A 23,767-nucleotide genomic window follows, 5' to 3' on the forward strand; every position below is an offset into this window, starting at 1 on the left:
TTCCTCATCTGTAAAATGATCTAGAAACGGAAATATGGAACTACTCTAGTATCTTTGCCAAGAAAACCCCAAACAAGGTCATGAAGAGTTGGACATGACTAATCAACTAAGCAACAACAAAATCTGCTCAGAGAAACTTAGCAAGTCCAACACTCTAGATAAAATAGTAATAATTGCTTATACATATATATATATGTATAGCCTTTTATGGTGTACTAAATGCCTTGCAAATATTATCCCATTTTATCCTTATAACAACCATACATATTATTACCCCAATTTTATAGAAGAGAAAACTAAGTTGAAAGTGGTTTACTGACTTGCCCAAGGTCACACAGCTAGTATGTCTCAGGCATAATTTGAATCCAGGACTTTCTGACTCCAACTCCAGTATTTTCTCCACTAAGCTACCTAGCTGCTTCTATAATAGTAACAGCTGATGTTTATATAGCATCTTAAGGGTTATCAAGCATTTTATCTCTATTAATATGTTTGAGACTTACTATTTTTATAGAAGGGAATTATTGTTTTTCTTTTTCTTGTTTGTCCTTCATTCTTGAAAAGGACCAGTGACATCACGAGGATGTATGTGAGTCTCAGCAAGGCTAAATGACTTACCAGGGCGGCATAGCTAGGAAATACCTGAGGCAGGATGCAAATCCAAGTCTCCCGGATCCCAAGTTCAGCACTGTCTACTCTGCTATATTTTTTCCTATGAGCAAAGGCACACAAACCAGAAATAAAGAAGGTGTGGGTACTGTTCAGCCAGAAGAAAAGAGAAGTACCCATAATGATGAACCAGGATCCTCTGGATGTTTGCAACATGGTTCTGAACCCCCCAAAAGGAACCGTGGTGGAGTGGATAGAGCATGAGCTTGTATTCAGAAGACTTGGGGTCAAATCCTTGCTCTGCTACTTACTACCTATGCAATAGTGGGCAAGTCACTGCCCCTCTGTGGGCTTCAGTTTCCTCGATTACAAAATAAGGGAATGGGATTAGATGGTCTCTAAGAGGCCTGATAGCTCTATATCCCTTGCTCCTATGACCAGATATAGTCCATAGGAACCTCCACAGACCACAGACTCTGGTTTGCACAATGGGAATGCAGCATTTATTTCCTGAGATTTCTCCTATATTTATTTTCTTTTCCATGGAACCATAACTAAACTAGTAGAATTTACATAATTGAGGAAAGATTTTTCTTAAGATTAAACTAAATCATTTATTAAAGCAAAGCAGTTAATATGAATTAATTAATAGGAATTTAAATTTAAGGAAATAAGACATGATCCCATTTTACGCATTATACTTTCATACAATTTTTCCTGGTAAACTTTCACATTCATGCTTTGCAGCAATTTTTCAACTTACATTTCTCTTAGAAGAGAATCATGACTTAGCCTACATCTGCACTTCTAAGTAGTGTTACATTAAGGGTAGCCTTAGGACCTCAAAAGGACTTTTCTTTTGAAAAAAAAAATAATAATGAGCTTTTCTCAGTGAATTAAGGTGGTTCCAAGGCTCTAATATTCTTTTTTTTTTTCTGTTAAAGAGATCCTTGTATATTTTTAAATTCACAGATCCAGGGTATATTTTCCATTAAAGTAGGCCAATAGTCTATGTTTTGGAAAGATGTCCCCCTCCCCCCCAAAAGAAAAATAGTCTTCTTTTTCCTTTTTTCTCTATATTAGGCTCTCAATGCCTGGTATGTGGTAAGTGGTTAGTAAATGTTTATTGAATTGAATTAAATACTGAGAAATGCAGTGAAATTTCAAGCAAAATTTTCACTAATGACCTTAAAGAAGCATTCTAAATTTAGAGTTCATGCTTTGTTTCTTTTCAAAAAAATTTTTTTGATAACTACATTTCAATTTAATTGACTTCCTTTGAAATCCTGCATATTTGTTTTATGTATTTGAAAGCATTATTCTCAGAAGAAATTGCCAGTAATATGTCAAAGTGCTGAGATAGAACACAAAGGTGATTCTTGAGTGACCTGTCTCTATTGTCTCTTAAGTGATGAGGATAAGTCCTAGCATTTAGCTTTCAGCAATAACAATAACATAGGCAGTCCCAACTAAACTTCAAAAGTTTGCATAATACTATATTGATAATAGGTAGCTAGGTAGAATAGTGGACAGTATGTTAGACTTGGAGTCAGGAAGACCTGAGTGCAAATCCTGCCTCAGATTTTTATTAGTTGTGTGATCCTGGCAGTCACTCAACCTCTCTTGGACTCATTTCCCTCATTTATTAAAATGGACATGAAAAAATAACAGCTATATCACAGGGTTTTGTGAAGATCAAGTAAGATAATGTGTAAAGCTCTTTGCAAACAATAAAGTGCTATAAAAAATGTTAGCTGTTGTTATGATGATACTATAGAACCCAAACACTATGTAAAGACAAAGAATTCTGTTGAGGAAAAGTGTTTAGAGTTATCACTTGGGACGCCAAGAACATATCTCCATTGCTTCAGACCTCTAACCCTAATCTTCCTACATGGGAAGACATCATGAGGGAAGGAATGTGTATGGCTTTCAAAACCAAGGCTAGAGATGAAAAAGAGAAGAGCAAGATGGGAGGGTTTACTCTCCCTTCCTCTTTCTGTCATTTCCCCTTAACCACCAGTACTACTATTGTAGTCATGAAGGAAGGCTACCAGGAAGTAAAAGGAGAGTAGGGAAATCCCAAGTGGCAGCCACTTGGAATGAAGGAGGATTTCTGTAGCTGAGGTGGCTGCCTGAAGGGGTGTTTGTTACTCTTGTTACTTCTAGAGGAGGGGTTTTTAACCTAGAACATGTGAACTTGTTAAACATATATATGCATATGTGTATACATATGTACACATATATGTGTGCATTGTGTATGTGTATGTGTGCATGTATGAATGTGTGTGCATGCACACATGTGTATGCATACATGTATGCATATATACATACTATGTATATATTTATGTACACATATGTATGTGTGTGCACACATACACACATGTATATAAAAATATATGCACAGGATTACAAAGGAAAATATAATGAAATACCATTATCTATCTAATTAGATAACTATATTTATTCTATTATAGTTTCTGTTGTAGTTCTATATATTTTATTTTATTCATTTTAAAGCATGATTATGAGAAGAGGTTCATAGCTTTCACTAGACTGCCAAAGGGGTCAATTGCACAAAAAAGGTTAAGAATCTCTGTTTTAGAGCCAAGGGCTCTCACTGATGCTTTCATCACAGAATTTTTCTAAGTAATGAATCCAGAACTGGCCCATGTGAGTATCATGAAACTTGAGGGCCCCATCTTACTCACAAAAATCTCTCAGTTGCCTAGCTAGTATCCAAATTTTCTACTTTTTGAATAGCTTTTTTGGAGTCAAGGCACTGGTTCCAGAAAGGTCTGTTAAAAATGCAATTACCTGGGAAGGGCTACAAATAAACATTCTAGTACTTGTTAACTCTCTCAGGTTAACTAGTGTCTCTTAGCAGAGAACAGGTTCTGGCGGAAATGAAATGATAAGATTTGAAGGAAGGGAAGGGGATGAGAAAGGACTGGAGCATTAAGGGACTTCCTAGGGAGAGGAGTAGGAAGGCTTTGGTTTGTGGGGGGCATCAAAAATGAGGAGGGGCCTATTGAAAGGAAAATGGGGTGAGGGGCACAGAAATGAACTTTTCTAGGGACTGCTTCTCCTAAGTGATCAAAAAGATGAAGGGTGCAGATAGGAACCCCCATATAACTTGCAGTTTGCATAGGGACCCTAATCATCAATTACAGTATGCAAGAGTTTGTGAATGATCTTAATATTTGATGTGATTCAACGAAATTGTATGGAGTAACCAATTCATTGATATATTTTGGTTTTGTGCTTTTTATCTTGCCCAATGCATCCTTCCTTCCTCCCAGAGAGCAAAAGAATTAAAGAGGGAAAAGCAATTCATAACTAACGTACATACTGAAAGAGTCCAATACTGAATGCAGTGTTACACACTCAATGCCCCTCTCTCCCAGTTCTGCAAAGATACGTGGTAAAATACTTTCTTATCTCTCTTCTTTGGGGCCAAGCTTGGACATTATATTTGTGCAGCATCTCTTTTCTATTGCTTTGTTGTTGTTGTTTCCAATTACATTGTTGTAGTCATTATGTATATTGTTTCTCTGGCATAATTCTTTATTAATCTTAATATTTAGCTTGTAGCACAAAGCCTTTCCCATAGAAGACTTTTAATAAATGTTTATTGAATTTAACTAATGGTGCATGAAGTAGATGGAGGCAGACAAGGATTGTATTCCAACATTCTTTATGAGAAAACAAAGATTCAGACCGTTGAAGTGACTTATCCATGAAAAGGCAGTAAATCAAATTCTCAAATTTATTTTCTATCCCCTCAATGATGGATCTATCCACTGACTTTCAGGAGTCAGTGAAGCATGGGCAGAGCGGCAGACTTAGGACTCCCACAAAGTCTCTGCAAGAGGAAGCATCCAGGGACATCCCCAGACAAGCTGTGGTGCCAGAAATAGGATCACACAGACTCAGAAGTGTGTCCAAGCCCCTCTGAAGATCTCTGTGTCTATGGCAGCAACATTGTCACCTCCCTTTTTCTGAACACTATGTTTGCATTGATGCGGTCCAAAGTCACACTAGCTTTTTTGGCTGTTACATCATACTATTAACTTACAATGGGTTTATAGTCCATTAAAACTCCCTTTGTACAACATATGTTCTATAAACACATCTGCCCTATTCTGGGCCATAAAATTTTTTTTACCCAAGTATCAAGTTTTAATTTCATCTTTAATAAATTTCATCTTTTTAGACGTGCTAGCTTGATAAAGTCTTAAGGTCATAGATTTAAAACTTAAAAGAACCTTAAAGGTCATCTGGCTGAATTGCCTCATTTCGCAGGAGGAAACTGAGGGCCAGAGAAAAATGATTTGCCCCAGGATACACAGGTAGCAAAGAGTAGAGCTAAGATTCAAACCTAGGTCTTCTCCCTCTCAATCTAGTACTCCTACTATGCCTTGTTTTTGAAGTCTGATTCTGCAATACAACATATCCCTCTCAGGTTTATGCCATTTTCAAATTTTATATGTATGCTATCCATACCTTCACTTTAACAATAAAACACTAAGCAAAATAAGGTTAGGCATAGAGCCCAATGGTTTTCCACTAAAGACCTTTCTCCAGGTTTCTATTGCTCTATTAACTAGTATTCAGAGTCATTGAGCTATTTCCTAATCCAACTAATTGTACTATCATCTAACATCACATCTTTCTACCTTGTCCAGAAAATCAGCTTCATAAATACAATGTAGAAGTGGGTGGAGAAGGGAATAGTGGGTAGGTAGCTGATTTGAAAAGTATCTAGGGGTTTAAATGGGTTGCAAATTCATATTGCTTATTTGGAATGACAACCCTCAAATCTAATGCAATCTAAGGCTATAAGCTTCAGAAAAGCACAGTGTCCAGAAGAGGGGAGATGGTCTCTTTCTCATGGGATTCTGGCCAGATCAGATCATAACTGGAGTATTGTGTTCAGTCTGGATGCCACATTTTAGGAAGGGCATTGACAAGCTGGAGAAAGTCTAGGGGAAGGGGCCAGGATGGTGAGAGACCCTGAGGTCAAGTTCTTTGAGGACCAATTGAAAAAACTGGGTTGTTCCTGGAGAAGAGAAGATAGTGGGGAACATGACTGCCATCTTCAAATATTTGAAATGGATTCCATATAGAAGAGAAAATAGACTTTTTGAGGACAGAATTAGGACCAATTGATGGTACTTATCTATAAGTAGATTATGGCTTAAAAATAGGAAAAACTTCCTAACAATTAGAGCTATATTGAAAAGGAAAGTGATCTATCACAGGAGGTATGGTTGGTTCTTTCTCACTGAAGAATCCTTTAGCAAAACCTGGGCTTGACAAAGATCTCAGAATTAGAGACTCAGAGTCAGAAGAGACATCAAATCTAGTCCAATACTTACCTGAAAAAATTCGTGCTCCAATATGTGATTCTGTGTGTGTGTGTGTGTGTGTGTGTGTGTGTGTGTGTAGGAGGTGGAAAATTCTGTGAATCTCTTCTTGGCTAAATATATCCAACTTACAGGGTCAGTTGCTTAACACTGGAATAGGGGAGGAATGCACAGCCAAGGGATCTGCCCAGGACAACCTTTAGAGCCTAGCTGGCACCACCCTTGCTCTCCTTAGTCAGCTGTTCTTTTCACTGATTATGTTGCTTTAAGCTATTGGCTGGCAGAGGGGCCAGCCAAGTCAATGTTAATAGACTAAAATCAACAGAATGGCTCAAAAGAGTGTTAATTGGTTTTGGACACTACCAGCTTCAGCTTGTGTTGAATTGGGCTTGAGAGAGGGGAAAGAGAAGCGAACAAGGAAAACTTTTTGTGCACCAATAGGTAAAATCAGCTATAGAGCTGTTTAGAATAGAAATATTTGTTAAGTGCCTAGTGTATGCCAAGCACTGTGCCAGGTGCTTGGGATATAAAAACAAAAAATAAAAAGGAGCTAATACTCTATTGGGATGGAGGCATGTAGCGAGATTAGTAAATACAAAATATGTACCAAACATTTGAAAAAATAAATGGGGGGTGGGCGAGGTCAAGAAGGGCCCTACCCACTGGGGGCATCAAGACAGGATCCCTCCAGGAGGAGGCACTTGAATTGATCTTGGAAGGTAAATACTCACCCCATGTATCTAATGAGTTGCCAAATCTTGTTTTAGCTCCACAATTTCTCTCGTATATGTTCCCCTTCTTTCCACTGACATAAGCACAACACAGTCCTCATCACCTGTATCCTGGACTACTGTGACAGCTTTCTGTCTGGTCTCCCTGCCTCAAATCTCTCCCCACCCTCCACTCAGTGGCCAAAGTGATTTTCCTAAAATTCATGTCTGACTACATCACCTTCCACTTAATAAACTTCAGTGGCAACCTATTACCTCTAAGATCCCATATAGACTCTTTTGTCATTTAAAGATCCTTAAAACCCAGCCCCTTCCTCTGTTTCTACATTACTGCCTTCCCCACACTCTGTAGTCAGATCAGACTGGATTCTCCACACACTGGATGCTCCATCTCCTATTGGAGATGGGTTTTGTGAGAATCAAATGAGATAGATAGTATTTGTAAGGCATTTAGCATTGGCAAATAGTAGCCATTTATAAATGCTTCCTCCATCCCCCTCCCCATCTCTGTGCATTGGCTGTCCCCTCTCTGCTTGAAATATTCTCCTTCCCTCCCTCTGCCACTCAGAATCCTCAGATTCCTGCAAGACTCAGCCCAAATGCTGCCTTCTGTAGGTCTCCCCAGGCCCCCTAGCTGTTCGTGTTTTTCCTTCGAAATTACCTTTCATCTACTTTGTATACGTTCTGTGTGTAACTTTGTATGCTTTTACCTGGGGGCATGATGACAATGGTGTTTCTCAGGGGCACCATTACAAGGAAATGTTATTTGTCCTTCATTCTGGAAGAGGGCCATGACATCAGGAAGGTGATGCCATGACTGGCAAATGAATTGGATTTAAGTGAGAGAGGGTTGTGCAAGGATACCAGCCTCACTCTCTCCTCCAGAGCCTCAAGAGGAAATAGGTATAACCTACATAGGTGTACCTATGTACATGCTTCCATGCTCGGTGCCTAGAAGTACAAACAGAAACATAAAATTAAAATGTCTTACTTGGGTATTGAAGAATGAAAAGACTTGAAGCAAAGAGAACAATATGGGAATATTACAATAGCTCAGATAAGAAGTTATGATGGTCTTAACTAGGATAGCGGTGGCATATCAGAGGCAGCTAGGTGGTACAGTGGGGGTAGAGTAACTAGTCCTGGAGTCGAAAGACCTGAGTTCAAATTTGACCTCAGACACTTACTAGCTGTGTAACCCTGGACAAGTCACTTAACCCTGTTTGCCTCGGTTTCCTTAACTGTAAAATGGGCATAATAGCAGCACCTACCTCCCAGTGTTGTTGTGAGGATCAAATGAAATAATAATTGTGAAGGGTTTAGCACAATGCCTGGCACATAGTAGGTGTTAAATAAATGTTTATTCTCTTCCTTTCTCCTTCCCAATGGAGAGAAAAGAGGCAGAAATCAAATGACTTAGCAGGAATTAGGAATCTGTAGTCACAATAATATCTCAGAAGTGGTGCTTTAGCTCTCTAAATACATCAGCAAAAATATGCATGTCCTCTTTGATGAATATTTCCATGAAAAAGTTACACCTATATTTTGTTTGTATGTCTGCCTGTGTCCACACACGTAACGTCAAACAGATGTTTCTTTCTAGGTTAATAGGTACTGAATGAATGATTAATTTTCAGTGAGAATTTTATTTCTCTTATATGCCCTGCTCAGAATTATGACACACCAAGATATGTGGTCAGTTCTGTAATGGACCATGTGGCTTCGTGAGTTCAGGGACAAGAATCTAGGGAGGGCTTGAATAATTAAGCCTCAGAGAAAGAAAATAAAGATTAGAAAAAAGCACAGTTTATTCCACATCATGAGCTAAAGGAGAAAGTAAGGACTCAGAACCAGAGTTTCTGGACCTTGTCAGCACATTCACACTTTAAATTTGGTGTGTATGCTTTATGCAGCCTTACTATGCTGAATGTAAAATGGGAAATAACACTCTCATGAATTGAAATACCTGAGACTCTGAAATACTAAAACCACACAGCCCGGAATTGCTTCCTGACATATTATTGATTAGCAAAAATAATATACAAAGCTCTTACAATAGTAAGAGCTTTCTGCCCCTGGCAAATGACTTCTAACAGAATTGAGATTTGAAGAAACTACAAATATTTTATTGGTGGACAGGAGGAAAGCACACAAATTATGTTAGCTATCAGTGATCGTGCTTCCTTTTTATTTTCTGGCATCAAGTCATGCTGGTTTTTAAATAGTTTCAAACCTGAAGTGGAAATGTAATGAATGGGCTACAACTTCTAATCAAAGCTGACACTCACTCTTTCCATCATTTAGATGGCTCAGTGCTCTCATCAACATGGGTAATCCCTGTTACGGTCCTGCTTTTGCATCCTAAGACTCTTATCCATGTTCTCCTAAAAACCCTTATAGTGATTAAAAAGGTTTGAGATACATAGTTTCTGGGCAATTTAATAATTTTATTAATAAGGCCAGCATGCTATTAATAGAAGGATGGCCATTTGGCCATCTCTCTCTTAGACCAAAGACCATCATGGCAACAGACTCACAGTTTATATACCCTTCCAAGAGTAGCTGTTCTGGGCGGTGGAAATCAACTCTGGCTGGATAACACAATTGTTGGACTATATTAAGATGAGGGGCTGAGAGTGACATCATGTGTCATATTTGGACAGAGAAATTATCTCTATACTCAAACCACCGCCCAGCCTTGGGCCATCTAGACAAAAGGTTCTGTCTCTACCCACACTTGAGGAGAACACTGTGGGCTTCCCCAAGTTAGATTAAATTCTTTGTAAAGTTGGGTAGGGTCTGATCAAGATTGAGTAGAATTAATTCAATCTCCTTATCAGTAACATCATTCAAGAGACTGAACTTTTTGCTTTTTAAAATGAGGACTTTAGAAAAGGGGGCAACTGTGTATAGAGTATTTATTATTATATATTTTAATAGTATTATAATATAGAATGTTATTGATATTCGGTTATTAATAATCTGATTGTTAATAATTTATTATTAATAATTTTATATTATCATATAATTAGCATGTAATATATAATAATATAATATATAATTAAATAATATGATATATAATTATATAATATGTTATATAATATATTTTATATAATGTTATTGTATAATAATATTAATAATTAATAATTAATACTCAGCCCAACTGGGGTCCTTACTCCAGATCTTGTCTGACCACCAGACTCACACAGGCTCATTTATCTCTTGCTCTCACTACCTGACCAGTCCACCTCCTTTCTTAATCCTCCTTTCCTAAAATGCTTTGTTGTATGCATAGACACACATACATACACACACACACACACACACACACCTGCTTTTCTTATACAGTCATGACAGATGATATGATATAACCTATCTATGGTCACTGTGTGCTGCCATTGGGGTGACTTAGAACTTAATTTTTTAGAAACTGTGACAATCTATGCTTTGTAATTAGACAGGGTGTCCAGAAGCGTATTGGTGTTAAAAAGATAAGCTTTTGTTTCAGGCATGGGGTCTGGGTCAGTGAGAAGCATACAATTTCCCAAAAGTAAGTCAGTCCACTCTCTTCCTCCTCCTCTCCCATTCTGGGCCCACTTCCCTGTCTACCTCAGCATCTGTCCAAGACCTATGTACTAAATGGACCAGCTACAATGGGCTCTCCATGCAATTGCATTTCATAATTTAAACAGTAGACATCCTTTATCTGTTTGGTTTTTCCTGTTTGGATAAGTAGGCTAAATTGTTTTGAGCAATCATGGATTTTATTTGGGAAACTTTACAATATTCTAGCACTTGATGCAAGTCCATTCCAAAACAAAAGTATCCAGGAGACCTTTGCTATAGGAGACAGCATTGCACAGAGGAAAAAACATTGACTCTGAGGTCAAAAGACCTGGGTTCAAATCCTGCCTCTGATACTTACTACCTGTGTGCCCTTGGGCAAAGTTACTTAATGCCTCTCTGGGCCTCAGTTTCCTTATCTGTAAAATGAAAAGGTTGAATTGAATGGCCTCTGAGATTCCTCCAGATTTAGATCTATGATCTCTTGATCTGGAGGGAATGATGATTCCTTTCTTGTGGACTCTCCATTGGACCTTTTCCATGACAGTTATAAATACCTTAAGTGAGCAGCTATCTCTCCTGAATTTATAATCAAAAGTTCATGGAACACAGAGAATCTAGAACAAAGTTGCATCTATTGTCACACTTTTCAGAGAAGTGTGAATAATTTTAATGCATGCCTAGGAGACATCTTGATAGACGAACACCTTTAAGGTCACATTTTGCTCTACCATATTGCATGCTTTTTTTATAACTAATAAATAACAAGGATGTTGAGCTTTTATATTCTCTACACCTTTCAGTCAGTTGTGTGGCCATTAAAATGTGGTATGCTATAGAATCCGAGGATGATAATAATAATGATAACTTTATATAGCACCCTAAGGTTTACAAAGTGTTTATTTCATTTAATCTTAATAACAACAGTGGGAAGTAGGTTCTATTATTATCTCCATTTTACAGACCAGGAAATTGAGGCTCAAAGTGACTTGCTAAGGTCACACAGCTCGTAAATGTCTGAGGCTGATTTTGAATTTAATTCTTCTGACCCCAGGTCCAGTGCTCTCTCAACTCAATAGGATCCTAGGAACCCAACTCTAAAATGTCATTTGCAGAAGCCTGCTTGTTTGTTCCTTATCTCTTCATTAAGCATACCCTCAAACATGCAGATTATTCTCAGATTTTGTAGAGATGGAAAAGGAGGCATAAAAGGCAGTAGCTAGCAATATTCTCTCCATTGCCTTTTCTAGTAGTCATAACATCCATGATTTTTTTCAAGCATTAGGTGCCTGCCCTCTTTCAGATATCGCAAAAAAGGATCCTTCTACACCCTCAAAACTGTTGCCACCAGCACAGGTCTTCTCAGTGCAAAGACACATGGATCTAAAGTATAAATACGAAAATTCCTCTATGCACTAAAATATGATCTAAGTAATTGTGTTTCACAATTAGATTAAAACAAAATGAAGCTTTAATGATCATTAACGTATCATGTCAAATCAATTAAAACATTTTTAATAATCTGGATAGGGAACTTCAGTGAGCTCTACTTTTCCTGAAAATATGCATATCTGTATATATATATAGTTTTTTAAATTCTATTTTTATTTTCAGTTCTAAATTCTCCCCTTCTCTCTATTGCCTCCCCCACACATTGAGTAGGCAAGAAATATGATAAATATTTCTTCCATCCTCCCCTAATTTGGTTATATCACCCTTTATATCTAAATCATGTGCCTATTTTTAGTTTTATTTTAGTATGCAGTATGAAATATTGTTCTTATACCTAGTTTCTACTAGACTACTTTCCAGTTTTCCCAACAGTTTTTGTCAAATCGTAAGTTTTTTCCCCAATACCTTGGATCTTTAGTTATCAAACACTAGGTTACTGTGCTCATTTGCTTCTATTGTGTGCCTAATCTATTCCATTGGTCAACCACTCTATTTCTTACCCAGTATCAAAATGTTTTGATGATTACCACTTTATATTATTGCTTGAGATCTGGTACCACTAAGACCTCTTCTTTCAAATTTTATTTTCATGAGTCCTATTGATATTCTTGACCTTTTTTTCTTCCAGATCAATTTTATTATTTTTTCTAGCTATGTACCTTAATACATATATTCTTTTAAAAAATATTGAGCCACATTGGCAAATCTAAATATGTGTTCTAGGGAATACAGCACCAGCTAGAAGAATAGGGATCTTGAATCTTGTGTTTCATCATCTTCATCTTCCTCATCTTCATTTTCATTCATGTGTGCTTCTGTACAGAGAGTTGGGCAGTCATTGCTAGTGTACACGTGCACAGCTATAGAACCATGCACAGTAAAAATAATTTTGGTCAGTCAATAAGCATTTATTAAGCACCTACTATGTAGCAGGCACTGTGCTAAGCACTGGGCATCCAAAGAAATAAATGACAATCCCTGCCACCAAGGAGCTCACAATCTAATCCTAGAGACAACAAGCAAACAAACATATACAAATAAGCTATGTTCAGGACAAACAGGAGGTAATTAACAGAGGAAAGGCATTAGACTTATAAGGGGTTGGGAAAGATTTTCTGCAGAAAATGGGATTTGAACTGAGTCTTGAAAGAAGCCAGAAAAGTTAGGAGATGGAAAGGAGACGGAAAAGCGTTCCTAGCATTGGGGACAGGTAGGTGCAAAGACCAGTGGAAATAGATTGTAGAATGCTTGGAGAGGTATAAAAGGGGAGACGAGAAAGGTCTTCTTGCAAAGGAGACGCCCAGTGATAAGCACTTGAACCTGAAGGTCCAAGCCAGAATAGAGGTCAAAATACTTTAGAGGCAAGAACTGAGGCTTAGATACAAACATATTGCCAAGAGGGCATCAGAAACCTGGAAAAATCTGAATCCACGGAACCCCAGAGCTATCACTATTGTCTCTTTGCCATGATGTGTTCCTTTTGGAGAGTATCCATCCATTTATTATACATTTTGTACATTCTGGCCATACTTCCAAGAGCTATTGCTGTTTTCAAGTGTCATGCTTTATGCATGGATAGAAAAAGACAAAATATTGGCGGATGCCCCAAATAGGGGACAATAAGGAATAAATTCATAAATCAGTTTAACAAAACAGGTTAAAGACATGTATTGATTACAAGTGAAAGTGTCAACTAAGGCTTAGTTTCTTAGCCTCAAGTATGAGATGAATGAAAAACCAGATACAATTCCTTTCACTTATGACCACTAAGGACCTTGAAACAAGAAGGATTTTTTCAAACCAACCAATAACAGTCTTAACAAGAGAAATGTAAAAATAACCACAATTCTTTAGACAGTTCTTACCTACTGGAGGTATTTATGGATATTTGGCTTTTGACTTGACTGCATTGTACCAAAACATCCCCAAATGGAAAATTGCAAAGAATCTTCTATACATTTCATTTACATAACATCTTGATCTTTGGAAACATTGAGCTATTGGTTCAGAGAATTAGATAATACTTATAAAGAACTTAGCACAATGTCTGGCACATAGCTGGCTCTTTATAAATGCTGATTCCCTTCCCTCGCCTTCCTTTCCTTTATTCAGATGTAATAGGAGGATGAATAAGATGAGATCTGAAAAGAACTGCATTTTCTTCCTTCATTCTATAAAGTTAAAGCAACTGAGTTTCAATTCTTCACCTCTCAGGGAAAGATCATCTTCTAATAGAGCTTTTACTTTTTAATGTCCTAATCTCAATTACATACACATAGGTGCATGCACAAACACACACACACACCTACATCTCTCCATATTAAATATATGTGTGCATACACACATGCAGTAGCTCAAAATAAATGTGAGATGCATGAATTTAGAGATATCTCCACCCCAAATGCTCACATGGACTATTTGTGCCCAACCTGTGGTAAAGCACTCTGCTCATAGTGGTCTGATCAGTCAGTCAGACACACTGTAACTTGACCCTAACATAGTGATGTCATTTTGGTCCTCTTTGAGAACAAAGGACAACAACCAACCAACTATGTATACACATACATAAAAAATATCCATTTGGGGGATATCTAAGAAAACATTTTAGTTTCCTATAACTCTCTCCAAAAGCCTTCCTTGGAAATTTATAATCAGAGCCTTCTTCTCACAACTCTAGGGAGCACAAACTAATATTAACATTAACCTAAGCATTAGAGACTTTGGAAGACTCCATATATACACATATATGTGGTATGCATACACACATTTGTATACATGTATAAACATATATGTATATACAGTATCCCAAGTTTTTTGCAGTTTTAAGCTTTGTGTATATAGGTGCACTACATATTATATATATATATATATATATATCTTATTCATATCTCCAAATTCAGACAGAAATCATATATAAATATATATACATATATGTGCACATATCTGCACATAATATCTATGATGTCCCAAAAATTTTAGTTCAGTTTTGAGTTTTATAGTTTATGTATGTATATGCAAGAATACATGTGCATACATCTATATTTGTTTAGATGTATATTATTCATATCTCTGAGTGCAGACAGAAATAATATATGCATGTATGTGTGTGTGTGTGTGTGTACATACACACACATATATATGATGTCCCAAAAGTTTCAGTGCAGTTTTAAGTTTAATAGTTAATGTATGTATATATAAGTATACATGTACATACATCTATATTTTTAGACGTATGTTATTCAAATCCCTGAATGCAAGCAGAAAGCATAGCTACTTGCTTTGTTTTCATCACTGGTTAGTGTTTCCCTCTGCTGTCACAGATCCTAGAGAGTTAATCTAGCATAAAAATCAGCAGATGTCCTAAAGTACATCAAGTGGCTAATAAGATAAAACAAAAATGTATTCCATCTCCCCACAATCTAAGATCAGAGAGATGTTTGTTCTGTTTAGAGAAAGACAAACATTGTGGACCATCATTTCTGAGCCTTGGACATATTTCAGGAAGACCAAAGCATTTCACAGGAGTTCCAGGGAGACATGAGAGAAGAGTTCCTCTGAGAAAAGAGAGAGAGGTTGGGGCAGCGAGGTGGTGCAGTGGATAAAGCTCTGGCCTTGGAATTAGGAGGACCTGAGTTCAAATTCTACCTTAGACACTTGACACTTAATACTTGTGTGACCCTGGGCAAGTCACAGAAACCATTATTAAACACCTACTAGGTGCCAGGCACCCAAGATACAAAGGAGAATATGATAACCCAGATCCTTTCTGCACCCCAGGAACCTATTACACAAAGATTAAAAATAAAAACAGTCCCTGCCCTTGGAGAGTTTACACTCTGTCAAGGAAAACAATAGACACACATATAAGTATATATAAAATAAATACAAGATAATAGGGGAATGGAGGTACTACCTTACACTTATCAGATTGGCTAACATAACAAAAAAGGAAAATTATAAATGTTGGAGGGGATGTGGGAAAATTAAGATACTAATGCATTGTTGGTGAAGTCATGAACTAATCCAACCATTCTACAGAGCAATTTGGAACTATACCCAACGGGCTATGAAACTGTGCATACCCTTTGATCCAGCAATACTAATTCTAGGTCTGTATCCAAAAGAGATTTAAAAAGGCAGGGAGAGGAGCTATTTATACAAAAATATTTATAACAGCTCTTTTTGTAGTAGCTAAGAATTGGAAACTGAGAAGGCGTCCATCAATTGGGGAATAGCTGAATAAGCTGTGGTATAGATTGTGATGGAATATTACTGTGCAATAAGAAATGAATAAACAGGCAGATTTCAGAAAAACCTAGAAAGACTTAGATGAACTGATACAAAGTAAAGTGAGCAGAACCAGGAAAACGTTGTACACAGTAACAGCAATATTATATGACAAAAAATTATGAATGACTTGGCTATTCTCAGCAATACAATGATGCAGGACGATCCCAAAGGACTCATAAGGAAACATGCTATCTACCTCCAGAGAAAGAACTGATAGTGTCTGAATACAGACTGAAGCATGCTATTTTTCTTTCTTCCTTCCTTTCTTATTTGAGTCTTCTTGTACAAAATAATTAATATTGAAATGTTTTACATGATTGCACATGTCTAACCTATATAAGATTGCTTACCATCTCAGGGAAGGAGAGAAGAGATGGAAGGAGGGATAGAATTTGGAACTCAAAACTTAAAAAGAAAAATTGTAAAAAAAAATTTGTTTTAACATGTAATTGGGGAAAAAATATTATTTTTAAAAAATAAAGAATGGAGAATCTGGGAGAATCAGAAAAGGCTTTCTGTGGTAAATTACACTTGAAAAATCAACCAACATGTATTTATTAAGCACCTACTATGTGTCGGATAAAGCAGCTAAGTGACTTAGTGGAGAGAGCATTAGGCCTGGAGTCAGGAAGAACTTGAGTTCGAATCTGACCTCAGACACTTACTAGCTGTATGACTATCAGCAAGAAATTTAACTTATGCTCATCTTAACCCACCAGAGAAGGAAATGGCAAACCATTCTAGTATCTTTGTCAAGAAAATTTCATGGCCATTATTGAGGTACTATGGTCCACAGAGTCACAAAGAGTCAGACAGGACTGAATGACTGAATGTCAGGCACTGGGTATACAAAAACAAAACAAAACAAAACAAAAAAAAATCCCTGCCCCCAAGGAATTTATTTCCTACACAAAATATGCACAAAAGGTGATTTGGAGGGGGAAAGAGGACAGTTCTAACTGTGATCCGGAGAACTTTGAAGGAAATTAGGGATTCTAAATGTTTAATAAAGAGGGAGTGCCCTCCAGGCCTGAGGGATAAAAGCAAGGCCAGTTTGACTGAACCATGAACTGGAGAGGAATGTTTAATAAGGTAAAAAAGGTGGATTGTGATGGACTTTAAAGGCCAAACAAAGCAGTTTGAGTCAAAGAAAAGAAACAATGATTGGGCCGGATTCTTTTGTCCTGCTCATTGTGATTCATCAAATAACATAGAAATTTGTCCTTGTTTTTAAACAAAACTCCTTTCTTTCCCCATAGGGTTGTGCCTGTACGGCCAAGGGCCCATGCTTCTGTGATGGCTTCAAAGGCAATAAGGTAAGAACAAGATGGTAACTAACATTTTGCTTCTCTATCCTCAACATGCTCCATTCATAACATCCAGAAGGAGTGGTGTCCATCAGTTTTCCAAACACTGCGATTTTAATGTACTCAAACAGAAACATTAACCTGAAAGAAGGCCTTGTTCAAGCCTTTGGCTGGCTGGCCTAAATACCAGCAGTTAAATTATAACTCTTTGGGTGGTGAGAGAGGGGCAGATAATTAGTAAAGTGAAGTTCCAAAGGATGTCCCTACATTTATGCACTGGCTAAAATCTTACAGAACACAAGAAGACAAATGAAAACCACTTAGTTCAAGTGGAAACCACCATGGTTTATTAGATGGAGGCTGAATAAACATTGGGAGAAGAGCCAGAGTGTATGTCATGATCTCTACCTCCACCTAGTGGGAGATGAGGGCATCAGAACTACAATCATCTCTGAAATTCAAATAAGAACCAATTCTGTGAGGATTTCAAGCCTGCCATGTACAAAGCATGGGGCTAAGAAAGGAATTTGATTGCAAGAATAAATGAAGGAATGCAGCAAAGATCTTGCCAATTCAAACTCCATTAATATGCCATTTGTGATGATTCAGACATACTGCATAGTCCAGTGAAATGAAAGTTGGATTAGGGGTTAAGAGGACCTGGGTTCAAAGCCCAGCTCTGACATTTTCAGTGTGACCTTGAAAAAGGGAAATCCTTGACCTTTCTGGGCTTCTGTTTCTTCAAATGTAAAAGGAAGGGATTGGGCCAGATGACCTTAAACGTACCTTCTGTCCCTAAATCTATGGTTCATTGAAATCAGTTGGAGTCTTAGACCTACTACTTTCTTGTTTGTATTACCTTAGATATGTCCCTTTACTTTTCTGGACTCATTTTCCTCACCTGTAAAATGAGGATGTGGACTGGATAATCTCAAAAGGTCCTTCCCCAAGTCTATGCTTCTACATAAATCTGTCCAATCTTTTTTCTGTAGGTGCATCACTAGTTCCTAAGATCTATCATTTCCCCAAATGTGGATGTGCCCTCCACTGAGACAGACTGAAACCCTTCCAGGCCTTAGGATGGGTAGGTCTTCATGAGTTGCTGTGGCCAAAATTAATTCACCCCCTTATGGCTCCCCAAACTGGGTTTGGTGGATCCTCCTATGAAAGACAGTGCCTGACACATAGTAAGTGCTTAATGAATGTTTGCTGATTGACTTAGTGATAGACACAAAGTTAGAACTGCAGAGCCCTTCACACTCGTCAGGGCTTGCAAAAGTTTGCAATGTGTTGGCTCAGCCTTTCAGAAGCCAGAGTAAGCTCAATGCTGACGTGGAAAGCCAGGATAGGTTTTAGCAGAGGGTTCTCATGGATGGTACCAAGAATTTGATGTAAAGACTTGAGGGAGGAATCTTTTAATTAACTGCAGAGAACAATTTTTTTCAAATGTTTCAGAAGCACTAATCACCTGCAAACAAATAACAGTAACCCCAGCTCATTCATGTTCATATGTATATAAACATACATACACATATATATGTGTATGTATGTATGTGTACATGTAAGTATATATACTTGTATATATGTATATATACTTATCTCAACAGTTATAAATGTATATATATTTATGGGTATGTATACATATATACATACTAATATACATACTCATTTCTGTAGGTCACTTAGCCGTCTATTATTCCTGTTTCATTATACTAATATAAGTCCATCTGCACCTAAAAATAATAAAATGTCATTTCTTTATAACCATTTTAGCATTCTGATTTTTCTGTAAGACAAACATATGAAAGTGAGAAACTGGGAGTAAAAATGGGGTGAGTGATCCAGTTAAACTTGTACAAAAAAAAAAGAATAGTGGGAATTAAGACTAGAAAGACAGTTTTGAGGACAGATCACAGACGACCTAGAATTCTGTGCTTTTGAAAATTAAAAATTCAGACTTTTTTTGCCAAATAGCTGAATTATTTTTCCCTCTGTATCAGAGGCAGGGCTTGACCCCAACTCTTCTTGGCATTTTATCTACTCCATCCTCTGTGGTTCCACTTATGCAACTATTATGCTCATTGACAATCCTTACTATCAGTGATGACTATTACTTAACTCAGACTATTAGATCTGCCAGCCCATCTTTTTTTTTCTGCTACTGATTTATCTCCTAACCAAATAACAGATTAAATATTACAGTGCTCTAACAGAACAAAAGACAGTAAAGCCCACAACAGGAATGTTACAATTTTTCATGCTTCTGCCACATTCTTTGGCATTCTTACCTCAGGTTCTACTTAAGACATTTTCTTGTTTTGTGTTGGAGTTTTGTTTGTTTGTTTGTTTTTACTTTATTTGATTCCCTTATCCCCTTTACATTTCCTTACCACTTAGCATCTGCATCTCTCAGCTCTGAACTTTCAGAAATAAGAGGCTTTCCAAGGTAAAAGGGTTGGGGCAGGGGTGGGGGGCATTGGCAGGAGAGCAGAAGTTTGGGCACCGTATGCTTAAAACTTTACAAGGGCACCTTTCTTACAACAGCCCTTTCAGATAGTTCATGATTAGTATCCCCATTTTACCAATAAAAAAGCCCTCAGGCTTCAAGGTAAAACAACTCATCAGAAGTCAACTAGCTGATAAGAGTCAGAACCAGGATCTGACCCAGGTCTCCTGACTCCAAGGTCAGTACTCACAGACCAAAGATTCCCATCTGGAAGGGACTTTTGAGACCATTGAGCTCAATTCTCCTCCCCCACCCCCATCCCGGAACCCCTCATCCAGCTTATTTTACAGATAAAGAATTGAAGCTCAAAGTGAGTAAGTGATTTGATGTGGGTCATCCAGGTAATAAGTAACTGAGCCATGAGTTGAGTACAAGTCCCCTCATTCCAAATCCAACATTCTTTCAGCTGTGCCCCAGTCTAGTCTCTCTATCATACCATGTTGTATCTACAAAACTTCTTGAATGACTGAAATCTTATGGTAGCTACAATTTCATTATCTGCTATTGGCCACTGATGGCTATCTCTCTCTCTCTCTCTCCCTTTGTCTCTCTCTCTCTCTCTATCTCTCTGTCTCTCTCCCCCCCCACACACACACGCACACACACACTTAAAAATTCACCATTAAATCATCCAGGAAGATGATAGCTGTTTGGTCATTTAATTCCAACATAACTTATGTTGATGCTGTTGTTTTGAACAGGGTGAGAAAGGCTTTCCTGGTTGCCCTGGTACTCCCGGCCAGAAAGGACTGCCTGGTCCAGAAGGTATACCTGGACCTCAGGGACCCAAGGTAAATCATCTTCCAAGTTTGCGTATCGTATGCTCTCTGATGATGTACAGGCTCAGCAGTTATGGGAACTCATCAGCTCTACAGATAGTGGAAGTGTATGGAGCAACACAGCTTCATGTATGTGCTCTCTTGTCACAGCAGCATGAGTTCTGACACACCCAGCCTTGCCTTGAGCTGCTACCCCTCTGGTTATCTCTCCTCCTTTTGGCCAACCCTAGCATGACTACCATTGACATTTAACACCACCTTAATTGTTGATTCGACAGCAATTTGATTGTTTGTCAGTTTGCTACCTTTGTACGATCCTTGATAGGTTGGTGTTAAAGATTTTATCCTTTTGGTTAGCCTAATTATTCCTTGGGTCAAGGACCAGGAACTGAACTGATTTGGAGTCCACGATTATCTACTGGGCCTAGGGCCAGTCATCATTTATTACATTTCCCCTAAGCCTCACCTTGTTTTCTTTTCTTCTTGTTTGATTATGAGTCTACACTTATTATATGGGATTGATAGTTCATAGGAAAAAGGTTAGGGAAAAGCTTTCTTTTAGCAAAACTACCAGCAGTGGGTTATTGATGAATCATGATTCACAGATTCTTGTCTGAGACACAACATCTAAGGTCTTGATTCAAAAATAGCTGGGAGAAGAATGAAGGAAGCAACCAACTGGTCACCATGATTCTGGCAGGATGAAAAAAAAGCCCATAAAATAGTGTTCTGGGTTGGGCATAACTCATGCTAGCCCCATGCTTCCAGCTGGGGATCGGAATGAAATGAAATGAAACATTCATAGACAATACCATATTGTTAAACAATTTTTTTGTTCTGAATTTAGTGAACACCAAAACGGGGTGGGAGTGGGGGATATCCACATACAAAGCAGAAAAGAAAAAAGGATTACATGAGAAACCACAAATTTTTATTACATTCAGCTTATATTTTAAAGTACATAATACATACAAGATATTACCATCAACTATGTCCTGATTGTCTGTATTTCCTTCTGAACTTCATTTTATTCCCTTCTGTGAATTGTAAAGATGCTTTCATGACCCTCTTTTGTTTATCTTCATTTTTTGGTGGGGACAGTACTATTGCTAGCCTTGACCTCCCACTCAGTCCCAAATAAAAAGGAAAACAGAACACACAATCTTTGTAACAAACAAGAATAGTCAAGCAAAACAAATCCACATCATTTCCCATGTCCAAAAATCTGCATCTCATTCTTCTGGAGTTGTGATTGGTCATTGTGTTGATCAGAGTTCTTAAGTCTCTTAAAGTTGTTTGTTTTTACAATGTTCTTAGTCCCAAAAAATTGTTCTCCTGGTCCTGCTCACTTTATTATGCTTAAGTTTGTACTAGCCTTTTCCTATTTTTTTAAACCATACTGATAATATTCCATTAATTCATTGATCCCAACAGCCATTCTCCAATTGATGGGCACCCCATTAATTTCCAGTGCTTTGCTACAAACTAAAAGAGTTGCTATAAATATTTTTGTACATGTGTGTCTTTTTCTCTTTCTTTGGGGATACAGATCTAGTAGTGGTACAGCTGCACAACCTGGTGAATGTGGGCATAGTTGCAAATTGCCTTCCAGAACGACTAGACCAATTCACAGCCCCACCAACAACATACTAGTGACTCTCTAAGATTTAAGAAAAGGAAATTTACTCAAGCTTAGCATGAAAAGGATATTAAGCAAAGGATACATTTGGTTCAGTTGGGCACAGCTCCCTTCAAAGTTCCTCCTGCATTTACCATACTGGTACAACCAGCGAGAGGTCACACAGCAGTGGGAAGGCTGTTAAGCTGAGGAGCACAGGCTATCGTGAGCTGGGCTTTTATGCCTCAAGCATCCAAGATGTCGATGATTCTATGTCATTGATTATGTTGATTACTCAAGCTGGATCTCCTGGACCAATTAAGTCTCAAGGATGGTTTCATTGCCTTTACAGGGAAAAAATTAGTCTGTAGCAGAGATCTTCTAGTCTCATTGCCATAGTTACCATCTGGTACCTCCTACAACAGTGGGTTTTGAGGCCTTTGAAGATTTCAGTACTAAATCAATAAATTAGCCCTTTGTCATCATTGTAAAATATAGCAGGACCACATCCCCTCTCTATTTTTAAATTCATATATACCTTCCACATTTGGATTCTGTCACAGATCTAAAACTTAGAACGCTGCAATAATATTTACTCTATAATCCTAACATCTGTCTCAACTGAACATGAGGCCACTTTATTGAAGCTGTCACCTTAAAAAAAATGATTGTTCTCATTTATCTTCTTTTGTTTCCATGCTAGTAATTATTTAGGAATCCTCTGAATTCCTTACCCAGATTCCCATTCCCATTTCTACCAGAAAGAAAATAGGGAATAGGTAGCCCAAGAAAGGGCCCAGAGACACTGTTTCCACTTATAATGTAGATTTTTTTTTTGTTAATTCCAACCTTATTTCTCCTTTTCGGTATTTTGTCTCTCTTGCCACCTCTATCTTCTCATCTCTTTCTCTTTTCATTTCAAATATCTCCTTCCAGAGGCAGGCCAGGCCAAGCCTGGTCTAAGCATGCCTTCCACCATTTTGGGGAGCTGCCATTCCACAGGGGGTTGAGTAAATCAGTTATTTCATGGCAGCTACTTCCTTTCCCATGTGACCCGTGTCTCATTACTCTGCTGTTTCCTTTTTCAGTGTTTCCATCAGATACGTCAACATTAACTAAAACAGTATTTCTGAGCACACAGCACTAATTCGGGGGTATGAGCTGTACAAGATATGCCAAACACATCCAGGATTAATCCAGGAAAAATATGTTCTATGCAGTATTCATGAAGTTTACACTTTAAAGCAGATCACCAAGAATGGATACCTGTGAGGCATTGGCTCAAATATAGACCACACCAGAGGAATTAAAACTGATGAGAAAAGGTCCCAAAGTCACAAGTTTTTTGTCCCACTTTAGAAGTACTTGAAAGTATAAGAAAATGTGTAACATAAAAATAAAACATGAGGACATATCTTCCCTGTGGAATAACCCAAATAGAATTTTTTGTGGGGGAGGAGTGGGGAGGAGAAAAGAACAGTGTGTGAATCTTTTTGAGAATTTGGGAGTCATATTGAGCCCCTGAGTTCCAAATAAGTAAGA

General features: G+C 37.8%; 1 protein-coding gene across 6 annotated transcripts in view; it reads left to right on the forward strand.

Moving 5' to 3' along the window:
- Positions 1–23,767, forward strand: part of COL4A3 (collagen type IV alpha 3 chain) — a 170,113-nt gene that overhangs the window by 48,765 nt on the left and 97,581 nt on the right. For 5 of the 6 annotated variants that reach the window (XR_003570342.1, XM_027875985.1, XM_027875986.1 and 2 more), the window contains 2 exons: positions 17,275–17,331; positions 20,530–20,619. Coding sequence is in view for 4 of the 6 variants with exons in the window: in XM_027875985.1 (XP_027731786.1) it covers positions 17,275–17,331; positions 20,530–20,619 (147 nt within the window). In the remaining 2 variants the exon portion in view is untranslated. Of the gene's footprint in view, positions 1–17,274; positions 17,332–18,339; positions 18,407–20,529; positions 20,620–23,767 lie in introns of those variants that run through there. The other variant, XM_027875988.1, reaches the window with a different exon arrangement.

Source organism: Vombatus ursinus, unplaced genomic scaffold (genome assembly GCF_900497805.2).
Source record: "Vombatus ursinus unplaced genomic scaffold, bare-nosed wombat genome assembly UNPS02014810.1, whole genome shotgun sequence".
Lineage (NCBI taxonomy): Eukaryota > Metazoa > Chordata > Mammalia > Diprotodontia > Vombatidae > Vombatus > Vombatus ursinus.